Source organism: Loxodonta africana, chromosome 5 (assembly GCF_030014295.1).
Source record: "Loxodonta africana isolate mLoxAfr1 chromosome 5, mLoxAfr1.hap2, whole genome shotgun sequence".
Classification (NCBI taxonomy): domain Eukaryota; kingdom Metazoa; phylum Chordata; class Mammalia; order Proboscidea; family Elephantidae; genus Loxodonta; species Loxodonta africana.
Genome location: NC_087346.1, coordinates 24,510,337 through 24,534,008, shown reverse-complemented (window position 1 = coordinate 24,534,008; position 23,672 = coordinate 24,510,337). Strand labels below are relative to the sequence as shown.

The window sequence follows — 23,672 nt, the reverse complement described above, 5'->3', positions numbered from 1 at the left end:
TCCATCCGGACTCACTTCCTGCAGGAGAAAGGAAAGACGTCTTGCTGTAGGGCGCTCGGCGGCGATTCGGCCGCTGAACCAAGGTGCTGCGGAGGTCACCCGGCAGACACCTACGTGGCGTTGCCCGCTCGGGAGGCGCGGCGACAAAGGCCTTCAGGGCGCGTCCGCACTGTACCAGAGCCCCTAGCCCCCGGGCTTCCCGCCGAACACCCGGCCCGGCCCCAGCAGGGGCGACAGGGGTAAAGCCTGCGGCGTCCCCGGCCCTCCAACGGGTCGAGTCCGGGAGGCGCAGGGCGCGCGGCTAGGAGCAGGGAGCGCAGGCCGCGGCCGGGTCACCCACCTTTCTCACTCTGCGGGCCGTGTAGAGCCCCATCCCGTCCTGAACCCGAGAGGACTTCAGGGAGAACCTGTCCGGCACGTACATGCCCAGCATTTTCCCGGCCACGCCGCCCGTCGCTCAACTCCAGAGCGCCCGGGAGGCGACACATCGAAATTTGGGGTGCCGGGGTGGAGGGGAGAGGCCGGCGGAGAAGGAGGAAATGGAGTTTTCCTCCCAGAATCCCCACCTCCCCGCCGATTCCAGGATCCCCTGCGGCTCAGCCCCTCCTTGTCCCGGGTCTGGCCCGGCCCGGAGCCGCCGCGGCCGCATCTGCCATCGCTGGCGCGGGGGCGCGGGCCTGGGCGCTGCAGGATCTGGGACGCCGCGCGCTGATTGGCCCGAAGTTGGCCGTTCGGACCCGCGCCCGGGCACGGAGCCCGGAGCAGGGCCGACCCTAGGGCCTCAAACCCGGAGGCCCGCGAGCCGCGCCTACCCGCCCGCACCCTCTAGCCCGGCGCGGCTGCGTGCGTTCCCGCCTTTGTCCTTTGGGCTTTCATACCATGCGGCTGTGAACCTACTACTCCGAGTCGGAAAGTTTTGCAGTTTTCTTCAGATATGAAACGAAATGGGCCTTGACATGGGGTGTGGGGGGGGGGGCGGGGAGATTCTCCAAAACAACTTTATCAAGTTTCTGAGTCGGAAAGGAAGCTTATTGCCAGACTACTGGGAACAATCCCTGATGTCTAGGAAATTCCGGTCCTTCTCATCTGAGTTACGCATCTTTGTTGTTTTTTTTTGTTGTTGTTGTTTTTCCACGTTTGGTTTAGAGGTTTGAACTCAGAGAATCGAAAAGTCTGTTGATTCATTTACAGAGAAGGGGGTGTTCACAGCCTGCAACTAATTCAAGTTAACTCAAAATTTGTTGTTAAAAAATTATTTTTAAAGCGATAGAAACTAGTTCTTTATGGTGTCATAGCCCCTGTCAAGTTCTAAGGCTTCCCTAGATTCCCCCTCCCATTACTGAAAACCACCAAACCTATTGGGGATTTTCTGACGTAACAGCAGGGGAGATGGGAAGGAACGCCCATCAAAACAATCCGGAAACACGATTAAAAAAAAAAAAAAAAAGAAGGCACAAGTCTTGTTTTAGTGTTCTTAATAAAGTTAGTAGGTTCTGCAGTATGCTCAGAAGGGGCTTTAAAAGCCGTTTTCATCCTTTGAGTTGAGCCCGAAGCCTTTTCATTTCTCTTGATACTTTTGGTAATTTTCTCCTCTGAGGTCTTTTCTTGGAAACCACTTGGAGTTCCCAATATGTTCTTTATAAGCCTTATGGGGAGGGGAAAAACAAAACGTAATTCTGACAAAATTTGGACTCTCGCCCACCACCACCACCACACATACACACGCCCATGGATGTAATTCCTATTTCTTCCGAAGTTAGGAAAGCCTTAGAAGACTATAAAACACTTCCTAAGCAGAAGAATTGGATATGCGTTTAGAATGAAGTTTATAAAAATGCACTATGAAGAAAAATCACGTAATAGCAACATTCGGAGATTTTTAAAGAATAGAAATTACTCTCTTTTTGGAAAATTTAAGGATTTTTTTTTTGCAGAGGCAGGAAGAGAAATGACCTAACCGCTCTATGATTTTTGATCCCTTTGACCCACCATAGAAGATAATACCTAACTCTCTGTAAAGAGAGGGAGTCTTGGTGGTGCAGTGGTTGAACACTAGGCTGCTCAAGGAAAGCTCCGCAGCTCTGGGCAATCTGCTTCCTCAAAGATTACAGCCTTGGAGAAACTCTGTGGGGAAGTTCTACCCTGTCCTATGGGGTCGCTATGTCAGGCAATGGTTTTGGTTCAGTTTTCTCTCTATGAGGGAGGTGAGTAAATAAACACAAAAAGATTGAGGGGAATTTGTTGTTAGATAGCCTTGGAAGACATAGTAGGTGTTCAACAAATGTTTCTCGGATAAAAGTCAATTCTAAGGCTAATCTGAGATTTGCAAACTAGTCTATGGTGAGCCTAGAATTCACATTGCTTTGTGTTGTGCCTCACAAGAATCTGGACTGAATAGATTTTCCAGAGGACCTGTAAACCAGGGCTGAAATCAGACCAGACCCACTGAGCCCTGCCGGAACCAGACTACATGAGGGAGGGGGGACATGGCATCTTCCCCAGGGCATTGAGTGCTTTGTCAAACAGTGTTTGAGCTCTGGCCCTCAAGCCATACTGGCTTCTCAGTCAAATTACTCAGCCATGTGTCTGGGCACAGAAGTTTCCACTGCTTTTGATCACTAGACAGAAAAAGAGATATTTTCTGGTTTCATTCTGCCACAAATCTCATTCACTGATGACCCTTGCTTTGGCATGTCTCCCTTTTGGTTGCATGCTATGTTTCTGGGGAACAAGGCTGGCAGCTTGAGAATGCTCCTCTTTCTGAATGTAATCATCTTTACTAATTACGAAATTATTTTTTTTAAGTTATTAGAGATAAATCTGAAACTAATAAGAAACTTTCCAGATCTTTTAAGAATCTTGGTAAGAGACTTTGTTACAACTGATATAAACAATATGTTTCATGAAAGCATGCAGTGTTCTTTTTATCTGTTTTAATGGAATTTCTGAAGATCTACTGACTAAAACACGGAAGACAGCAATAAAAAAAAAAAAACTCTTAATAATAAGCTCCATTACAGCACATGAAAAAGAATCCATGTTTGCCAAATCAAAATGCGCAATACTGACTGGAAATTTGATTTTAAAGCCTATAAGACAGTAGTGGTACAATGAGTCATTTCTTAAAACTTAAAAAGCTAGACAGTGACCTTTCAATATTATCCTTCAAAAACTGAGGAAATTAAAAGTTTGCTTTATATCAAGAGTTTAAATCCAGGTTTAAAAGAATTTTTTTTTAATTGACATTTAAGTAACTACCGTGCACATAATTTCCTTATTCTAGAAAATACTGTACTATCTTAACACAAAAGAAGTGGTTGCAAACGTCTTCTTACTTTCAAATTTGCTTTTGGAGGGAATTTTTTTTTTTAATCATTTATTTGTCTAAGAAAGGAGCCCTGGTGGCTAAATGGTTAAGTGCTCAGGTGCTAACCTAAAGGTCAGTGGTTCAAACCCAGGAGCCACTCTGAGGGAGAAAAAACCTGGCAATCTGCTCCCAAGATTTCAGCCTAGGAAACCCTACAGGGCAATTACACTCTGTCCTCTAGGGTTTCTCTGAGTTGGAATTGATTCAAATGCACAGAGCAACAAGGACATATGCCTAAGGCAAGTTCTAGTTACTGGATTCTAACTCATGCATTTGTATGGTGGGCCTTGTTTTTTCATTACAGAGATGACTTGAATTATAATTCTATATTAATTACTTTACCATGCATACTGCTAAATTCTTTAACTGTGTCTCAGTTATTAATGATTGTTTCCAATTGTGATGGTAGAATAAAAGCCCAATAGAAAAAAAAAAAAACCTTAGGTTTATTTGTCTTTAGTTCTCTGAGAGTCACAGGGGATTTTTAGCAAATGAATATAAAACTAAGCTTCCTAAACAGAAAAGAATAGAGATTTATTTGGTGTGATTCAAAAACAAAAATTCCTTTAAAATACAGACTTGGGATGAGTCAGATTCTTGTCCTCAGCATTGATTCCATAATGGCAATAATAATAATAATCCATTGCCATAGAGTAGAACTGCCCCCACAGGGTTCCCAAGACTGTAAATCTTTATGAAAGCAGACTGCCGCACCTTTCTCCAGTGGAGCTACTGGTGGGTTTGAACCAGCGACCTTTTGAACCATCGACCTTTTGGTTAGCAGTCGAGTGGTTAACCACTGCACCAGCAGTGCTCCTTATAATGGCAATAGTACCATGAAAAAATGCCCTTGAAACCTGGAAGTCTGGACATTAAATTTTCCTTAATCTCTTGGTTTTAAGTGATAGTATTTTTATCAAAGCCTTGTGTGGGGTGCCAGGGAAGAATCATAAAATCTTTTAATTAGAAGTGAGAAATCCTTTTAATTCTCCTAGAACTCAGATTTCTGGGGTTCATGGAGTTGGGGTGACCAGCCAGGCCATTTGCACTTAGTTATCTTTTTGAACGTTGACTCTTAAGGAAACTGGTTTCTAAAAAGTCACCTTTGAATCAAGCGATGATCTAGATACTAGTAAGACTATTTTGCCTTAGACATTGTGCTCTTTTCAAGAATTCAGTCAGTTTCAAGAAACAGATTCTTTCAAAGGTCAGACTGGGAGCTTACCTCTTAAGGTAAATCAGTAACTAATTGTTCTTCAAGACAATGCTGTATGAAGTTCTTCCTGGCCACAAACTGTTTATCAGTTCTGTTTCAGCCCTTTTTCAATGGAAATGCCAATAAGATGTGGTATAAGAATTTCAAAAGTTCTTTTCATCTTCAGAACATTTTTGACCCTCTAGTTGAAATGTTACCCTGATTTGCAAATTGTATATTAAATAATCTTCATACAATTTCTATTATTGTTTTTGTTTTAACAGAAGAAATCTAGAGGTGGTCAGGACTAAAGTGAGTAAATTATAAAAAGGGAAGCTGAAGGATTAATCAGTGGTCATCTCACCCAAAAGTCAGTGCTGTTCCTGAAATAGAGTTTGGAAAATTAACAGGAAGCTGAAGGAAAATGATAGGAAGAAATCAAGAAGGATAATTGTTTCCACGCATTGAGTGCTTATACACGCGAGAAACTCGACTAGGTTCCTCATATCCATTACCTTAAACTCTTGTAACAGCCCTGCGTAGTAAATTTTATTAGCCTATTTTATTTTCACATGTGAGGAAAATGAGTCACAGAGAGATTATTCATCTTAGTTAATTTCAAACATCAGTGAAGTGATAGAGGTGATTCAAACCCAGAACTGATTAATTCCAGTGTCCTCCCATGTCCTTCTTACTTAGTCCAGAAAAAAAAACATTGCCATTGAGTCGATTCTGACTCTTCGTGACCCTACATGTCGGAGTAAAACTGCCCCATAGGGTTTCCAAGGAGCACCTGGTGGATTCGAATTGCCGACCTTTTGGCTAGCAGCCATAGCTTTCAACCACTATGCCACCAGGGTTTACTTACTCAGTCCAGACCCCACTTTCCACTTACACTTCCCATTAGGCTTAGCAGTGGCTTTAAAACAGGTTGAACTCTTCATTTCCGTCTCTCTCTCAATCTTTTTCTTTGTGCCTCCCTCCTTTCGTCATTTTGAGACAACCCCCACAGTGCTACATTCCTTACCTGGCTTCCCCCTACAGCATTGTATTGCAAAATCATTTCTTTTGCTGGGCTCCTCCCCGCCCCCCCCCCCCCCCCAGCTTTGCATTTGAATCCTGCTTTTGCCTGGACCGGGCTTTCCAGTGGATTCTGACTCTTAGCAATTCCGGCTTCTAGCGATTCTGACTCACAGCAACCCCACAGGACAGGTTAGAACTGCCCGATAGGGTTTCCAAGGAGTGCCTGGTGCATTCGAACCACGGACCTTTTGGTTAGCAGCCATAGCTCTTAACCCTGGCGGTGTAGTGATTAAGGGCTACCACTGCTAACCAAAAGGGTGGCAGTTACCAAGCTGCCAAGAGCCCCTTGGAAACCCTATGGGGCAGTTTTGCTCTGTCCTACAGGGTCACTATGAGTCGGAATCGACTCCATGGCAACAGGTTTGGTTTGGCATTTTTTTTTTCTTTCTTTGTTTTTTGCCTGGAGGTTATATGTAAACCCCATTGTGCCTGTGTAGAAAGATTAAGAATGTTGATCTAACTTGTATGAACTCCCTACTTGTAAACCCCTTTAAAAGTAACTTAATTTTTTTTTTTTTTACTTGCCAGTCCTTGAGAGCAGTCTTGGCAGCAACAGCTCCGACTGACTCCATTTCCTTGTACAACGAAATAAACGTGCCTGTGCTGTTCTCCCACCTCAATCTCTCATTTATTGGCCAACAGGAGTCGTGCGGAGTAAGAGCCTGGGGTTTCCACCCAGTAACACTTTTCCTACCTGAGCTCTTCCTCCTTTAGAACTAAGGAGAAAATTTGATCAGCCCAGCTCTTTGTTTTTGTCAGGACAGACAATAAACAATAAAATGGTTGCTCTGTGGTCAGATGCTCCACTGTGCCTAAGAAGGGAAGACAGAGTCACGCAATTCACCAGGGGCATCTCTTCATCAGGGAAGGGCTGTAAGGCAAGATCCTTGAATTCCAGGAAGTTTCTCTGAATTTGGCAGATATTGTAAAACTTGGCCTATTTATAACCACAGCCTAGCTCATCCACAAGTTCTTAATCCACAGAAATGGTAACATTAAAAAAAGAAAAAGAAATCATAACTAACTAAAAAGCAGTACCAAGACCCCTGGATGTGTCAACAATTCTTAATTTGTTTCACTAGATTCTCTTTTCCTTTGTTAAAATAAAATTGTGACTTCAGAGTTGAACCCTTGTAAAAACAGAGGGCACCAACTTAACAGACCATCCAAAATGAGCAGGGAGGATTTTTAGTTTAAGGAATTATTTTCTATAAACTATCTGAAGCTATGTAGATAAAGAAAAATAATAATAACTATTACTAATTATCATTTAGGACAGAGGCAAGAACCAACCTAGAAAATGTTATTTCAAATAAACATCAGAGTTGAGAGCTGATGTCTTTGTGATCTCTCAATAAAAAGGAACACTTACATAACAGACAATATAATTCCCTACTGAACTGGGTTCTTTGTAAGGCTTCCTCTCTACCAACTTGTTTCTTTGCTTCTTGTTTTTGGAACTTGAAGTTTTGTGTGGTATTTCTCATCAGAAAGCTAAGCTTCTAACTCCACCATGTTATGCTCAGTGTGCAATCATACTGAATAAACATTGTTTAAAGATCATTAATTTTTGAATTTCCTCTCTTTGTTTTGTTTTCAGTTGTAACCAAACACTGTATTAGCGCATTTTTATATATAAATGAAGTTTGGGGTTTATTTGTTTGTTTTGTTTTAATTTGCCTCTTAAGTAAATTCAGCATAATACAGTACATTAACATCGATTCCCTGTGTTTTAAAAATGTCTTTGTGTGAGACTAAATGGGCACACCAGCTCAGGGGTAAGGATGAGAATGCAGGATGGGACAGGAAAGCTGGTAATAGGGAGCCCAAGGTCTAGAAGGGGAGAGCATTGACACACCATGGGGTTAGTAACTAATGTCACAATATGTGCATTAATCGTTTAATGAGAAAGTAATTATCTCTGTAAACTTTCATCTAAAGTACATTAAAAATGTTAATTAAAAAAAAAAAAAGCCTTCGTAATTCAGCAACAAGGATCCCTGATGGCACAGTGGTTAAGCATCTGGGTGCTAACCAAAAGGTCAGAGGTTCAAACTCACCAGCGATTCAGCGGGATAAAAGACTTGGCGATCTGCTCCCATAAAATCACAGCCTAGAAAGCCCTATGGGGCAGTTCTACTCTGTCATTTAGGGTCACTACAAGCCAGAATTGACTTGATAGCACACAAATACAACAACTAAGCAACAGTATAGTAATGTTGACTTATTTCTAATACAGAAATGAAACTTTCTGTTGCTGAAACAAGTCTACAGATTTTAAGCTTTTATATCCAACCTGTATAGTATTTAAATTGTGTATATGACTGAAATAAGAAGCAATATATTACGTTGAAAGTTACTAATACTGCTTGCCCTTAAGGTAATTTAAATCCTTTGTTATAGGAAACTTGTCAACATATGGAAAACCAAATTGGAAGACTTCTGGCTGTGTGACAGGTGTATTCCCTGGAGAAAAAACACTCCTCCCCTCCCAAGAAACTAAAAAATCAAATACAGTAAGAACAACAGAGATTCTCTTATGCCACTGGGTCAAATGTTTCCTTCATGAATTATAATCCAGCCAGCCTTTGCACTGCTGTTCTTTTTGTTTAAGGATTTCAGTTATTGTAAGTCTCTCTTTAGTGAAGGCAACTATGCAGCTGTGAAGAAAAAATTGGCATCATGCTGATTTCTCAAGTCATCAGTTCTGAACTTTACTGCAGAATTTTGCCATAAGAAACCTTAGACCAGCAAAAAGAAAAAAAAAAAAACTTAAAAAAAATCAGTCTATGCTAAATTATGTAGGCTACATGCAAATATGGCCTTTAGAATCCTCTCCCTCCAGACATAATTGTCAGAATAATCTTCCTCCATTGCTCTTACCATGGTAGAAACCTTTCTATTAAGAATGCCTCCCAGAAAAGGAATATGAGATTTGAATCAAAGATCTGAGATGTTTAACTTTGAGTCATGGAAAAGTTTAATATCTGCTCTGAGACTCCATTTCCTTGTGTGTACAATGAGGATGATAGTGCCCCAGGCACAAAATAGGTTCAAAACAAAGGGAAGTTATTGTTATTATACCATGGATTAGGCCTAAGTTTCAGAGCTAAACTTCAATGTTCTTCATCAAACCTCCTGGATTTTGCTATAATTATACAAAACTATATGGGGCAGTTCTACTCTGTCCTCTAGGGTCGCTATGAGTCAGAATTGACTCGACAGCAGTGGGTTTTATACAAAAGTGAGCCCCTTACTTTGCACTGTGTCACATGGCAGCTCCCAATCATTCTTCCGGGGCAAGAATGATGTCTTGAATATACATATAATGCTGGCTACAAGACAATTCTGCTTCTACAGAGATGACCGGCATCCTAACAATTCCCAGTGGGAGCTTGTAGGAAATTTTTTCTCTTCTCTAGGCTTTTTTTTTTTAGGCTTATAGGTCACATGTGTTTTCCAAGGGTGGGAGGGGGTATAAATGTACCAGTATTTAAATTGTGTTAAATCTGTTTTGTCAGTTTGAAGTCCTTGAATGTACTCCCAGTTTATTTAAAACTTTGTAAGAAATCCTTCAATTTTTAATTCAAATTATGTTGTGTCTATTTAAAGAATAAACCTTTAAGAACATCACATACTGCTTCGACAAGTATTTCTAGAGCTCCTAATTATGCACCAAGCACAAAGAATAAGCAACGCAAGTTATCAGACTTGGCAAATTCAAGAGTGAATGAAAGTATGTAACTGGCATTACTTCCGGGCCGGGAGAAGCAGAATGGGAGCTTATATGATGTGTTACAAAGGAAATCTCCCGCAGTTCATGCTTCTGCCCAACTGGAGTGAGCTGGGGGTGGAGGGAAGGTCTTCCTAACAAAGAGACTTTAACAACATTTCTGTCACTATAACATTTATTTTACTAATAGAAGGGAATACAGAAATGGACCAGTCAAATTAGAGACAGAACACTGTATACTCCTACACAGCAGCAATGAACATCTTGCGGAGCTTACAGGAAAGAAGCAAAGTCTTTTCTAAGCATCGATGGGTAACTACTTAGCACTAAGAGACTGCGTTAAGCAAGCGCATAAGCAAAGGTTGAGATGTCGAGATGAGGTTCCTGAAGCTAGAAGTTGATAGGACATCTTCACCTGAAAGAACAATTGTGAGGCATATGTTAAACATGATAGATACAGAATATATCAAACATAATAGACACACATTAAATATGATAGACTCAAGGGCCAGAATATGCAAAGTTAGAAAATGGGGGGCAGGGCATGGGACAAATATTAGAACCCAATGCATATAGCACCTTTATACACACATTAAAAAAAAATTCTTTGCGATCAAGTTGATCCCGACTCATAGAGACCCTGTAGGACAGAGTAGAACTGCCCCATAGAGTTTCCAAATAGCAACAGGTAGATGCAAACTGCCAACCTTTTGGTTAGCAGCCAAACTCTTAACCACTACGCTACCAGGGTTTCCATATACACACACACACACACACACATATATATATATATATATATATATATATAAAACAAAAAAACCCACTGCCATTGAGTCAATTCTGACTCATAGTGACCCTACAGGACAGATTAGAACTGCCGACCTTCTGGTTAGCAGCCATAGCACTTAACCACTACACCACCAGGGTTTCCACATATATATATGCAGCTAACTATAAATTATTTTGTGGAATAAACTGCAAATTGTCCTCATTGAGAGGATGAGTACTATTATCTTAAACAGGTCCTTCATTAAGTGCTAAAAAATAATTAATTATCATAATTAATAAATATCAACAGACAATCTGAATGGTTCCTACCTGCGTTTTGCCAACAGAAGTCTGGTGCCTACACAGGACAACTCACAATAAGTAGCATCCTTCACAAAATCCTTTCTACGTAAGATTGAATTCTTCCTGAGCGTACTACATTACTCTAATATTTAGAAAAGATAAAGTCAACATCAAAAAAAAAGAAATCTTTAAAATCATTGTAATAATTTTCATACAACGAGAACGGAGAGATGAAGTAATATGAGTTAATCTTACAACTATTTGGCTCCTTTATTTTGGGTTCCTGGGTCCAATATTTCACACACATTCCCTCTTTGACCTTCTCTATTTCCTTTCCTTCTTCCTGCCAGTCTCCTGGAGCTCCAGTGTTATTATATGCTGTAAAAAATATTTTACTCATGCAATTGCGATACTTTTTAAGTTTCAAGCTCAGCAGGGAAAGACGTGGAGGCGTTTAATTCTCCAGTTCCATACTTTTTATAAGAAGTGAAAGTCAAAATCTGAAAAGTAGCAACTTTCAGGAAAACATTATTTTTCTCCTTTTCGCAATATGTCTAAGTGGCATCAAGTTGAAATACTTTATTACAGATACTCCTAGCCAAATTAAATGTCCAATTTCTCAATAAAACATGAATCAGAAAAAATCAATATGTTTGCAAATGTAATTCTGAATTTTGCTCTCAGATAGTCCAACTCAATTTCCACTCACTTCAGTGGGAATTATGAAACGTCCATCTGAGGGAGAATTTGGGCCATGAAATTTAAAATGACTGCACGTTAGGCAAAATATATCTTATGCTTATGATTATATTGTAGCTGTGGAAATTTCAAAAGGAAGGTATTACAAAATCCATAATATGGTAAAATTCAGTTAAAAGTTGTTCATTTAGCTAGGTTTGAGAGTTTTAACTTACTTTAAAGAATATACCTAATAATGCTTTATTCATTGATTCAAAAAATATTTATCCCTAATAACATCTTTTTTTAAATGGTAAATCTTTCCTGGCCTGATAATTTTCCGTATGTAAAATAATTCCAATGTAAACTCTGAAAAAGCTCTAACTTTGGAGCCCTACTGGCTCAGTGATTAAGCTTTTTGGCTGCTAACCAAAAGGTTGGCAGTTCAAATCCTGCAGCTGCTCCTTGGAAACCCCTGTGGAGCAGTTCTACTCTGCCCTATGGGGTCATTCTGAGTTGGAACCAACTCGACAGCAACGGGTTTTATTGCCTTAATAGTAAGAAAGAACCATTTTGATCCATGTATGTGTTTAGTTGCAAGCATGTGATCATAACACTGGTTCGGAAAAGAAAGAAGAGTTTGCCAGAGACGATGGGATAACTTAAAAAAAAAAAAAAAGGCTTTATTATTTCTTGCGTTGAATTAGTAAATTACAAGTTTGTTTTGGACTGTCAGTGACATGACTTTAACATGTTCTATCATTCTGATTTTCCTATTCTAGAAACAGTTTTGTGAACATCTGAGCTTACAATTCTGACTACCTGTTTACCAGATGTCTTTGATTTAGATTCATTTCATTCTTGTCCTGACTGTCCACATCACTGGTACTGCCCACAGTTTAGACCCTGAAAGCTTCACATCTCACTATTACAATATTTATCTAGTGTGCCTACTCTAGGTTCTCTTTGAGTGCAGCGTAGACGTCACTGCCGGATTAAGACTCCTAAAATACCATCTTGGCACAGTCTTTCTCTAACAACTTAAAAAAGTACAGATACCAAGTAAATGAAAACCAAGAAAGCCCGTTGCTGTCGAGGTTTTGACTCATAGCTACCCTGTAGGAATGAGTAGAACTGCCCATAGGGTTTCCAAGGTTTAATCTTGAAGGAAGCAGACTGCCACATCTTTCTCCTGTGCAGCACCTGGTGGGCTGGAGCCACACAATCTTTCACGTAGCAGTCGAGCACTTAACCACTAGTATCACCAGGACTCTTTAAGTACCAAGTAGATGTTCCTAAATTCTTTTCCTGGAGTCAAAAGGCCGCTCAAAATCTGATTCCATCCTACCCTTTCAACCTTAACTCCCATTATTCTTCTACAATGCCTACTTTATGAAACTCATTTATTCTTTCTTCCTGAAAACCTTACCGCACCTGGCTCAATCTTGTGCTTATATTTTTTTCATTGCTTGAATGTCCTCTTCATTTTTCTCTTCTCCTTTAACTCCTCCCATCTTTCATAGCCCCAAATCTATATTTCATCTCCATGGAACCATTTGTCATCATGATAATTAGAAATGATCTCCTCTGCCTTTATATGCCCATAGTTTTGTTGTCTCTTCATTCATTTGACACTTAACAATCACTACTCTACCTTGCTGGGGGGGGTGTGTGTTAATCTCCCTCACAACTATTTAATTAGATTTTAAGATCCTTAAAGGCAGATATTATGTCTTGCATTTTAAATTTTTATTTACCTAGCACCCCAATTTGAAGAGAGTCACAGTATAGTATTAGGCAGGTCAGGCAATACACATCTATAAGGAATCTGAGTCATATTATAACCAATATGAATGGCTCCCTCTGTGGATGTCTAGTGAGCAAATTGAATGGCTATTGCCAGTTGGCATATACCATAAACTTAATATTTAGTATGACTCCTACCATTCTTGTGTCACTTTTTAAAAGTTTTATCATAAAAATTTCTCAGTAACTCAGGTCTCACTTTGTCTTCTCACTACCATCTATTATAAAAAGCGTGAGACATCAGAAATAATTTTGTCACCAGCTAGTAGTACGACATTGTGAGTGCTGTAAAATTGTGTATTGAAAGGGTCCATTTACATCTAATCAAATTTTAAAAAATAAAGAGTACATAAATAATACTAAGAGCTACCAGAGGGACAGAACCTGTAATGGAATGAGAATTAGATTCAGATGAGTACTGTCATTAGTAATACTGGACACAGTAAGGAAATTAAACAAAATCTTCAAACTAAGAAAAGAAAAGAAATTGAACCTAGAAGTTTATATCCAACTAAATAATCATTCAAATCTAAAAGCGAAATGATGACATCTTCACATGTGCAATGATTTAGAGCATTTACTACCCAAAAAATCTTTCTGAAAGAATCTCCAAAAAACATAATCCAGCAAGAAGAAATAAGAAATCAGGCTGAAGCAATGATTTAACAAGCAATAATAGTAACTCAGTAAATTTATGTAATTCTGGATTATAAAACTTCAAAAAAAAACTTTTCAAATATCAATCTGGACCTATAATTCTAGACACTATCAACATGACAAATTGGAGGTGTATGTCTGTGTGGAAGATGTAGAGAGGGAAGCAGAGGTGAGTGAAGGCATAATAAGGTTTGGGGACTTATTTTGATTAATTACCTTTAGGTATTGTTATAAAAAAATTTCAATTCTGTGTGTTAAAAATTTCAGGATACTCATAAGAAGTGAAAAAGATAAGAAAAACAGGGGGAAAGAAATATAAAGAGAGAACATAAAATAAGAGAAAAACATCAAAACCTAGAGTTACAACCAGTGTGAATAATTTAAAAATAATCTATAAAAGACTCACTGATTCGTTTTGAAAATAAAGGCCAAAGCATGGCCCGCTAAAGCGCAGGGCTCTAAACAAATTCCCCCTTGCTTGGGCCTAAAAGCTAAACTAACTATAGTGTGTATGAATCGCAGGAGACAAAATAAAACAAAAAATTCTGAAATTATGTCACACAGACTGATCATACTGAACAGAGCAATAAAATTAAAAATCAGTAATAATAAAATATTTAGATTTGATCAACAACAAAAAAAGTGCTACGTAACAAAACCTGTAGTGTACAAAGTGGTACTTAACTGGAGATAAATATAGCCTTGACTATTAAAAAAGAAGAAGATTAAAAATTAAATGAACGATGTCTTATGATCAGGAAGCAAGGGAAAGATCACAGCAAGATAACCCCCCCCAAAAAATTGAAGGAAGACCCTAACAATGATAAAAGAGTAAATTAGTAAAATGGAAAACAATAAAATTGAAATAAAAGCTGATATTTAGAAGAAACTAATGAATAGACATATCTAGGCCAATTCTAATCAAGAAAACCACAAGGCCACAACTAACAACAGGGTCATAAAAGGGGACATTATTGATTCAAAAGATTTTATAAAATTCTTAGAGTTTTATTAGTACCCTCAGTAATCTTGTGCCAATAAATTTGGACATCTTACCTACATAAGTTGGATAATTTTTCTGGGAAAATATAAATTACCAAAACTGGTCCGGGAATTAGTATAAAATCCAATAAAACAACAATAAAGTAAGTTCAAAAGACAGTCAAAGATCTACCTATACAAAAGGCACCAGACTCAAGATATTTAAAAACAGGTAACAGATGAATACCCTCTTGTGTAAAGAGATCCAGAATTCAGAAAGAATTTAAATCTAATGTCTAACATTATGGGAATATCCTGGTAACAAAAAGGGACAATCACACTACAAAAAAAGAAATTAACTCAATTTCACTTTTCAACATGAACACAAAATTCCTAAATAATATACTAACACTTTAGCAAGAAGATGCCAACAATTTAAAATAGGCTGAAAGGGCAATTCAATATTAGAAAATCTATCATTGTAACTCCCTACTTCAACAAATTAACAGAGCAGGAAGTCATTTTATTATCTTGATAGATGCTCCCAATTTTTAAAATAAATGTCAACTTCCATTAATCTTTAAAAAAAAAAAAAACTATTAGCACGTTAGAACTCAAAAGAAATGCTCTGAATATGATAATGGCTATAAACCAAAAATCTGAAGCATGTATTATACCTAAAAATCAAACATTAGCATAATCATTCGGAGCTCAATTTGAAGCCTATCTGAGTTTGAATGTGACTCCCCACCTCCTAGCTGTTGGATTTGTATTTCTATTACTAGGGAGCCAGGAAGAGGATGTGATCTGCTTTCTTACTCTCTCCCCTTTTCTTTTTCTATTCGAACAGCCCTCTCTTCCCCAACTCTAAACCCTCCTAGAAACCTCTCTCCAAGGAGCCCTCATGGTGCAATGGTTAAGCACTCCATTGCTAACCCAAAGTTTGACGGTTTGAACCCACCAAGTGACAAAGGGGGTAGAGAGAAAAACCTTCGATCTGCTCTTGTAAAGATTAAAAAAAGTTGCCGTTGAGTCAATTCTGACTCATAGTGACCCTGTAGGGCAGAGTAGAATTGCCCCATAGGGGTTCCCAAGGAAGTAGACTGCCACATCTCTCTCCTTTGCAAAGGGTGGTTCAAACTGGTGACCTTTTGGTTGGCAGCATAGTGTTTAACCGCTGTGCCACCAGGACTCCTCCTGTAAGTCTAGAAAACCCTATGGGACAGTTCTACTCTGTTACATGAGGTCGCTATGAGTCAGAATCGACTCAGTGGCACACACAGCAACAACAGCCTCTCTCCGTATAGCAAGGGCCAAAACCCATTGCCATCGAGCAGATTCCACCTCATAGCGACCCTAAAGGACAGAGTAAAATTGCCTTATAGGATTTTCAAGGAGCATCTAATGGACTTGAACTGCTGACCTCTTGGTTAACAGCCATAGCTCTTAACCACTACGCCACAGGGTTTCCATAGCAAGGGCGAACCGAAAAAGCAGAAATTCTCACGTGACTGTGCCGTGGCTGGTCTAGTTTGGGATGGGTTTGATTTTCTTAAGGAATAATTCAGCTGGTTGCCTGGGCTGCCTCTGTCACCAGTGACCTCCCCAGTGGGGCAAGCTTGCTCCCTGCATCACTCACATGGGCTTTACCTGCAAACAAGGACCTCCCACTCTCAGTGCCTAGTTGACAAGCCATCTGAGTAGTCCCATGGACTTGGTCTACCTCTGCCACTCTCCATGCTCTCAAGTGAAGCCATATGGAACCACTGGAATGTTCTTCCAGGTATTTGAAGGCCCATGGGGAAATAGAGTCTTTCTGTGGCCTTTCCGGAATATACCTTTTTGATCCACACACACTGAACTCTGGTCCCTACATGACCAGCAAGGAATTAATATAGCTATCCCATCTTCAGAAAAAATAAGCATTTGGCTGCTAACCAAAAGGTTGGCATTTCAAATCCACCAGCTCCTCACTGAAAACCAATGGAGCAGTTCTACTCTGTCCTGTAGAGTCGCTATGATTTGGAATCCACTCAACGGCAATAGGTTTAGTCTTTATGTTTAACTATACCCTCAAATTTTAATAGACGTACATCTCTTTCACTGCCCCCAATCTTTGGGGATGAGAACAAAAATTTCTAGCAAACACTGTCCTTTCTAAATTTCTTTCATATCTCCCATGGATAAAGGCTGTCAAAGCAGGCTAACCACCCATACTGGCACCTGGGTCAGACTAGAAATCTTATGCCAAGAACCAGGCAATCTTTGAATTTGACTTGGAGAAATTAGTAACTTTGTTCTCAATGGGGATCTGTCTCCATAGTAAGCCTTACACTATTTGGTAACCTCAAGAGAGGGGAAAAGGTTTCAATCAATACTTCACACCTTCATATTACATTGCTATGTATAAAAATGAAAAAAAAATTAAAAGTATATAACAGAGCAAAACATTGGCTAGCCCTGTGCCATCTCCATAATCTTTGATATGTTTGAGCCCATTGTTGAGGCTATTGTGTCAATCCATATTACTTTGAGGAGGCAGCTTTTCCCGTGTCATATTATCAGCATCTTCCAACCTGAGGGGCTTAACTTCCAGCACTAGATCTGACGGTGTTCTGTTGTTATTCATAATTTTTTCATTGGCTAATTTTTGGAAGTAAATCACCAGGCCTTTCTTCCTAGTCTGTCTTCATTTGGAAGCTCTACTCAAACCCGCCCACAGTGGGTGACCCTGCTGGTTTTTGAAATACTGGTGGCATATCTTCCAGCATCATAGCAACATGCAAGCCATCACAGTCCAAAAAAAAAACTGGCAGATGTGTGTGTGGTAGACTATTGCTATAAGAGATATCTGAAAATAAAGTCAACATTTATCACTGCTTCAAAATTACAGTAGGTATTAGACCTGCCACTAAATCTTGTTATTTGATGTATTAGGAGAAAACATAGAAGAATAGCTCCATGATCTGCGAGAGGAGAACTCTTTCTTAAAGAATAAAATATTTTTAAGAAGTAAAAAATCAACACGGTGGAGCACATTAAAATTTAAAACTTCTGAATGATTCAAGAAATCATAAAAATGTTGAAAGACAAGCTATGGACTAAGAAAAATATTTGATATACATATATAGGAAACCTTGGTGGCATAGTCGTTAAGTGCTACGGCTGCTAACCAAAAGGTCAACAGTTCTAATCTGCCAGGCGCTCCTTGGAAACTCTATGGGGCAGCTCTATTCTGTCTTATACGGTTGCTATGAGTCGGAATTGACTTGACGGCAATGGGTTACAGGTTACTTAGAAGAAAAATTGGCAAAAATGAACAAGAAATTAATAGAAGTAAAAATATCAATGGCCATTGAAAAGATGGAGAAATCTGTCATCAGGGAAAGGCAATTAAACCAACAGTAAGATAACGTTTTTAATCCCCTTCAGTTAGGCAAAAAACTAAAAGCTGAACACAGCCCCAAAATTTGGTGAGGTAAAAAAAAAATTTTTTTTTTTTTATGGGAGAATGGGCACTCTCACACACTATTGAAACAAAGATAAGCTGGGAGAACCACTTTTGGGGCATATTGAGCACCGTTAATTAATTCTAACAATGCACTTATTCTTGGACTCAGCTATTTTACTGGTATGTTCCCATTCTTACAGAAAAACACTAGCACATATGTCCAAGGAGACATGCAGAAGAATGCTATCCAGTATTGTTTGTAATTGCAATTACAAATTTTCACAAATAGGAGAACCAAAAAATAAAATATGATATAGTCATAAAAAGATGGAACAGTTAAAATTAATCAATTAGATTTATAGGCCTCTGATGGGTAGGTCTTGAGCACATAATAATGAGTGATAAAAGCGACTTGTCCAATTATTTGTACAGCTTACTACTCATGTGAAAAACAACAAAACACATCAAATAATGCTGTACACTTTTATGGGTATGTATATGATGCCTTTAAATTATGATGTTGGTGAAGAATTTTGAATATACCATGGACTGCCAGAAGAATGAACAAATCTATCTTGGAAGAAGTACAGCCAGAATGCTCATTAGAAGCGAGGATGACGAGACTTCGTCCTACATACTCTGGACATGTTATCAGGAGTGGCCAGTCCCTGGAGAAGGACATCATACTTGATAAGGTGAAGGGGTCAGCGAAAAGGGGAAGACCCTCAACGAGATGGATTGACACAGTGGCTGCAACAATTGTCTCAAGCATAACAATTGTGAGGATGGCTCAGGACTGGGCAGTGTTTTGTTCTGGTATACATAGGGTTGAACTGACTGGACAGCACCTAACAACAAATATGTGAGCAAAATTTTTTAAAGTTTTAAAAATGCGCATTAAATACATAAATATATAAAATATATATATATATTTATTTCAGCAGGATCAGAGGTGGTGTTTGCAGGGACTTTAGCTTTTACTCTAATATTCTAGTTTTGTATAAAATAAAATAAAACTCCCTGCCATCGAGTTGATTCCAACACATGGCTACCCTGATAAGGAGAATGAATTTTTGTATTACTCATGTAATTACTTACATAATAAGAATTAGAATGAAGGAGAAAGAGGATGAACTCTGGAGTCAGAAAGATCATACTTTCAGTTTCAAGTTGGAAAATTATTTGATACCTTTGAACTTCAGTTTCTTCTTTTACTAACTCAGAATATTAATATATATTGCATATTGAATGAGTTAATGTGTCTAACACACAGAGTACTGTGCCTAGTTTATAGCAGATGCTCAATAAATGTCAATTTCCTTCCCTTTCCAATCAATAAGAACTCAGGAGGCATGATGGTGCTTAAAGCCATTTTATGAGGGTAGCCTAATTTGTGAGTTCACAGAGTATTCTATATTCAATCTATCTGCGAGACATTTGACCAAAGGTATTGGAGAGAATCCAAGACCTAAGCTCCGACATCATTCATCAACCTGTATATAGCCTTGACTCCTTTTGAAAACCTTCATCTGACAGTTTTAAAATATTTTGTTTTCCAGTCAAAGGAACTGAAACATTATCACGGTGATTACGTTAGGAAACTAAAGAATAGAACCAACGGTCTTTGAAAAAACATTTTTTGTGTCTTTGACAATTATTTCTAGGCATTGTAAAATTAAATATCCCATTGTAAAAAGATAAAGTGCCCCCAACTGGGATATTATTTTCTGAATAATCCTGTGAATATTCCCAGTTTGAACACCAAACTGTAACTCACTCTTGGAGGTTTGTTACTATCGTAAACTGCCAGAGCACAGTTTCATGAAGGACAGAAGGACCTCAGACTGAACTTGCCCAATTAAACAGATTAAATTCTAGCTGTGAATTCAGTACAGGACCATGCATTATTGTTTTACTACAGAATAAACATAAATTTACCAATGCAATGAAGTTTGCAGCTGGTGAAAGTCCATGATTTTCCCAATGGAAATGCTTATTTATTTAACTCCGATTATACAGTTAAAAGGAACCTAATACATCTAAGGCAGAAAAACTAAGAAAGAAAACATCTGTAACTTAGAAATAAACATTTGGGACTAAACTGACTCTTGGTTATTTGCGAACTATTTTAATTTGAGTTAGATGCAAGTACTTGAGATGAATAATCCCACAGAGTAATAAAGTATACCTTAAAAACATATGAGCAGCTGGTATTTGACAAAGGCCCAGTGTCAGTTAATTGGGGAAAAGATAGTCTTTTTAACAAATGGTGCTGGCATAACTGGATATCCATTTGCAAAAAAATGAAACAGGACCCATACCTCACACCGTGCACAAAAACTAACTCCAAGTGGATCAAAGACCTAAACATAAAGACTAAAACGATAAAGACCATGGAAGAAAAAATAGGGACAACCTTAGGAGCCCTAATACAAGACATAAACAGAATACAAAACATTATCAAAAATGACGAAGAGAAACCCGATAACTGGGAGCTCCTAAAAATCAAACACCTATGCTCATCTAAAGACTTCACCAAAAGAGTGAAAAGACCACCTACAGATTGGGAAAGAATTTTCAGCTGTGACATCTCTGACCAGCGCCTGATCTCTAAAATCTATAAGATTCTGTCAAAACTCAACCACAAAAAGACAAACAACCCAATCAAAAAGTGGGCAAAGGATATGAACACGCACTTCACTAAAGAAGATATTCAGGCAGCTAACAGACACATGAGAAAATGCTCTAGATCATTAGCCATTAGAGAAATGCAAATTAAAAGTACGATGAGATTCCATCTCACTCCAACAAGGCTGGCATTAATCCAAAAAACACAAAATGACAAATGTTGGAGAGGCTGCGGAGAGATTGGAACTCTTATGCACTCCTGGTGGGAATGTAAAATGGTACAACCGCTTTGGAAATCTATCTGGCGTTTTCTTAAAAAGTTAGAAATGGAACTACCATACAACCCAGAAATCCCACTCCTCGGAATATACCCTAGAGAAATAAGAGCCTTTACACGAACAGATATATGCACACCCATGTTTATTGCAGCTCTGTTTACAATAGCAAAAAGCTGGAAGCAACCAAGGTGTCCATCAACAGATGAATGGTTAAATAAATTATGGTACATTCACACAATGGAATACTACGCATCAATAAAGAACAGTGACGAATCTATGAAACATTTCATAACATGGAGGAACCTGGAAGGCATTATGCTGAGTGAAATTAGTCAGATGCAAAAGGACAAATACTGTATAAGACCACTATTATAAGATCTTGAGAAATAGTATAAACTCAGAAGAACACATTCTTTTGTGGTTACGAGAGCGGGGAGGGATGGAGAGTGGGAGAGGGTTATTTACTGATTAGTTAGTAGATAAGAACTACTTTAGGTGAAGGGAAGGACAATACTCAACACAGGGAAGGTCAGCTCAACTGGACTGGACCAAAAGCAAAGAAGTTTACAGGATAAACTGAATGCTTCGAAGGTCCGCAGAGCAAGGGCTGGGGTCTGCAGACTATGGCTTAATGGGACTTCTAAGTCAATTGGCATAATAAACTCTATTATGAAAACATTCTGCATCCCACTTTGAAATGTGGCGTCTGGGGTCTTAAATGCTAGTAAGCGGCCATCTAAGATGCATCAATTGGTCTCAACCCATCTGGATCAAAGGAGAATGAAGAACACCAAGGTCACATGATAACTACGAGCCCAAGACAGAAAAGGCCACATGAACTAGAGACTTTCATCATCCTGAGACCAGAAGGACTAGATGGTGCCCGGCCACAACCGATGACTGTCCTGATAGGGAACACAACAGAGAATTCCTGAGGGAGCAGGAGAACAGTGGGATGCAGACCCCAAATTCTCGTAAAAAGACCAGACTTAATGGTCTGACTGAGACTAGAAGAATCCCGGTGGTCATGATCCCCAAACCATCTGCTGGCCCAGGACAGGAACCATTCCCCAAGACTACTCATCAGACATGGAAGGGACTGGACAATGGGCTGGAGAGAGATGCTGATGAAGAGTGAGCTACTTGTATCAGGTGGACACTTGAGACTGTTTTGGCATCTTCTGTCTGGAGGGGAGATGGGAGGGTAGAGAGGGTTAGAAACTGGCAAAACGGTCATGAAAGGAGAGACTGGAAGAAGGGAGCGGGCTGACTCATTAGGGGGAGAGTAAATGGTAGTATGGAGTAAGGTGTATATAAGCTTATATGTGACAGACTGACTTGATTTGTAAACTTGCACTTAAAGCACAATAAAAATTATTAAAAAAAAAAAATAACGTGCCAGTGTACAAGTGGCAATGGCAGTAATATATCTAGAAAATACATGGCTTTAAAAACTATACCTAAGATAGGTCCAAATGCAGTTATTGATGTAAAATGAAAATTGTATTTTCTTTAAAAAAAATAGCAATCATCCAGAAACAATGAGGACAAACTAGTATTTGTAAAATTCTTAACAATTCAGGGTAGGGAGAGGCAGGGCAGAGGTTTTATTTATAAAGTGTTATTGCTTTACCTTGAATTTGATTAGTCCTTATTTCAAAATATAGTCGTTTTTATCACACGGCAACTTAAGTATCTTAAAGTCATTAACACTTCATCTTCTAATAACCTATATACACAGAAAAAAAAAAAAGAAAGAAAAAACAAGGTACCATCATTCTGCAGTAATTGCCACATGATCTAAGTGGCTGGTAGGGCATACTTACAAGGATAGTATGAAATTAAGGTTCGTATGTTGACACTGGAAAAATTCTTAAGCTTACTTTTGGGTCTAAACACCTATTTACTAATTTGAATTATTAATTTAAGAAAGGGGATAATAGTCAATTTATTATTAATGCAATTCTCAACTACTGGGAGCGTTCACTAACACTACTACGTACATGTAACAAAAATTGTTACTAACGAGTATTTTCAAAGTGTAATTTTTTTTTTCTTTTTGGTAATTTTCCCTTAGACATGTACAGGGATAAATAGTTATAATCCCCTTGAAAAACCACTTCTACCTCTCAGGTATGTTGGAAGTTACAGGAGTTCTGCATAAAAAAAAAAAATCTGGCCTAAAAACTGTGGTTCTCTTTTGTATGGTTGACACAGTGTTTTAATGCCCAGGAAAGGCCAGAGAGTAGCTAGAACAGACTGACGCTTTCTGAACAAATGTGTAATATTTGGGGTCTTCACTTGGGAGTCTCTCTGTTGTGCATGTACGTATACATAAACACACATGCATTCACTCAAAAGACCAGGTTTGAGGGATCAAAAGCAGGCACAAAATTATAGTAGTTCCCAGATGCTGTTGTAATCAAATCTGAATTACCCATCAGCAAGCACCTCCTGCCAGGGAGAAGAGTAATGAATTCTGACAGATGGGACACCTGGGCCCCAAATCAAAGCCAATGCCCTCACCCAGCAAGACCTAATGCTGCTAACCAAACAGCTTGGCCCTGCTTCCCTGAGCTCTGACTCTTGGCAGCATGGCCTCAGCCACCTTTTCAGTTTTATTTACTGCTAAACCTCTATAGGAACCCTGTGCATCAATCAATTTGATCCTGTACCTTCTTCAAACATACCTAGTGTTCTTCTGTTATTTTCTCCAGCAGAAATGTCCTCTTTTCAATACGCTA

The 23,672-nt window shown here is 38.9% G+C and overlaps 1 protein-coding gene across 2 annotated transcripts in view; it reads right to left on the bottom strand.

Moving 5' to 3' along the window:
• The window catches only part of PRDM5 (PR/SET domain 5), a 290,703-nt gene extending 290,078 nt beyond the window's left edge, over window positions 1–625 (bottom strand). Inside the window, exon 1 of one of the 2 annotated variants that reach the window (XR_775716.3) lies at window positions 341–624. Coding sequence is in view for 1 of the 2 variants with exons in the window: in XM_010590528.3 (XP_010588830.1) it covers window positions 341–433 (93 nt within the window). In the remaining variant the exon portion in view is untranslated. Of the gene's footprint in view, window positions 1–340 lie in introns of both variants that reach the window. The other variant, XM_010590528.3, reaches the window with a different exon arrangement.
• Between the last annotated feature and the right edge of the window lie 23,047 nt (window positions 626–23,672).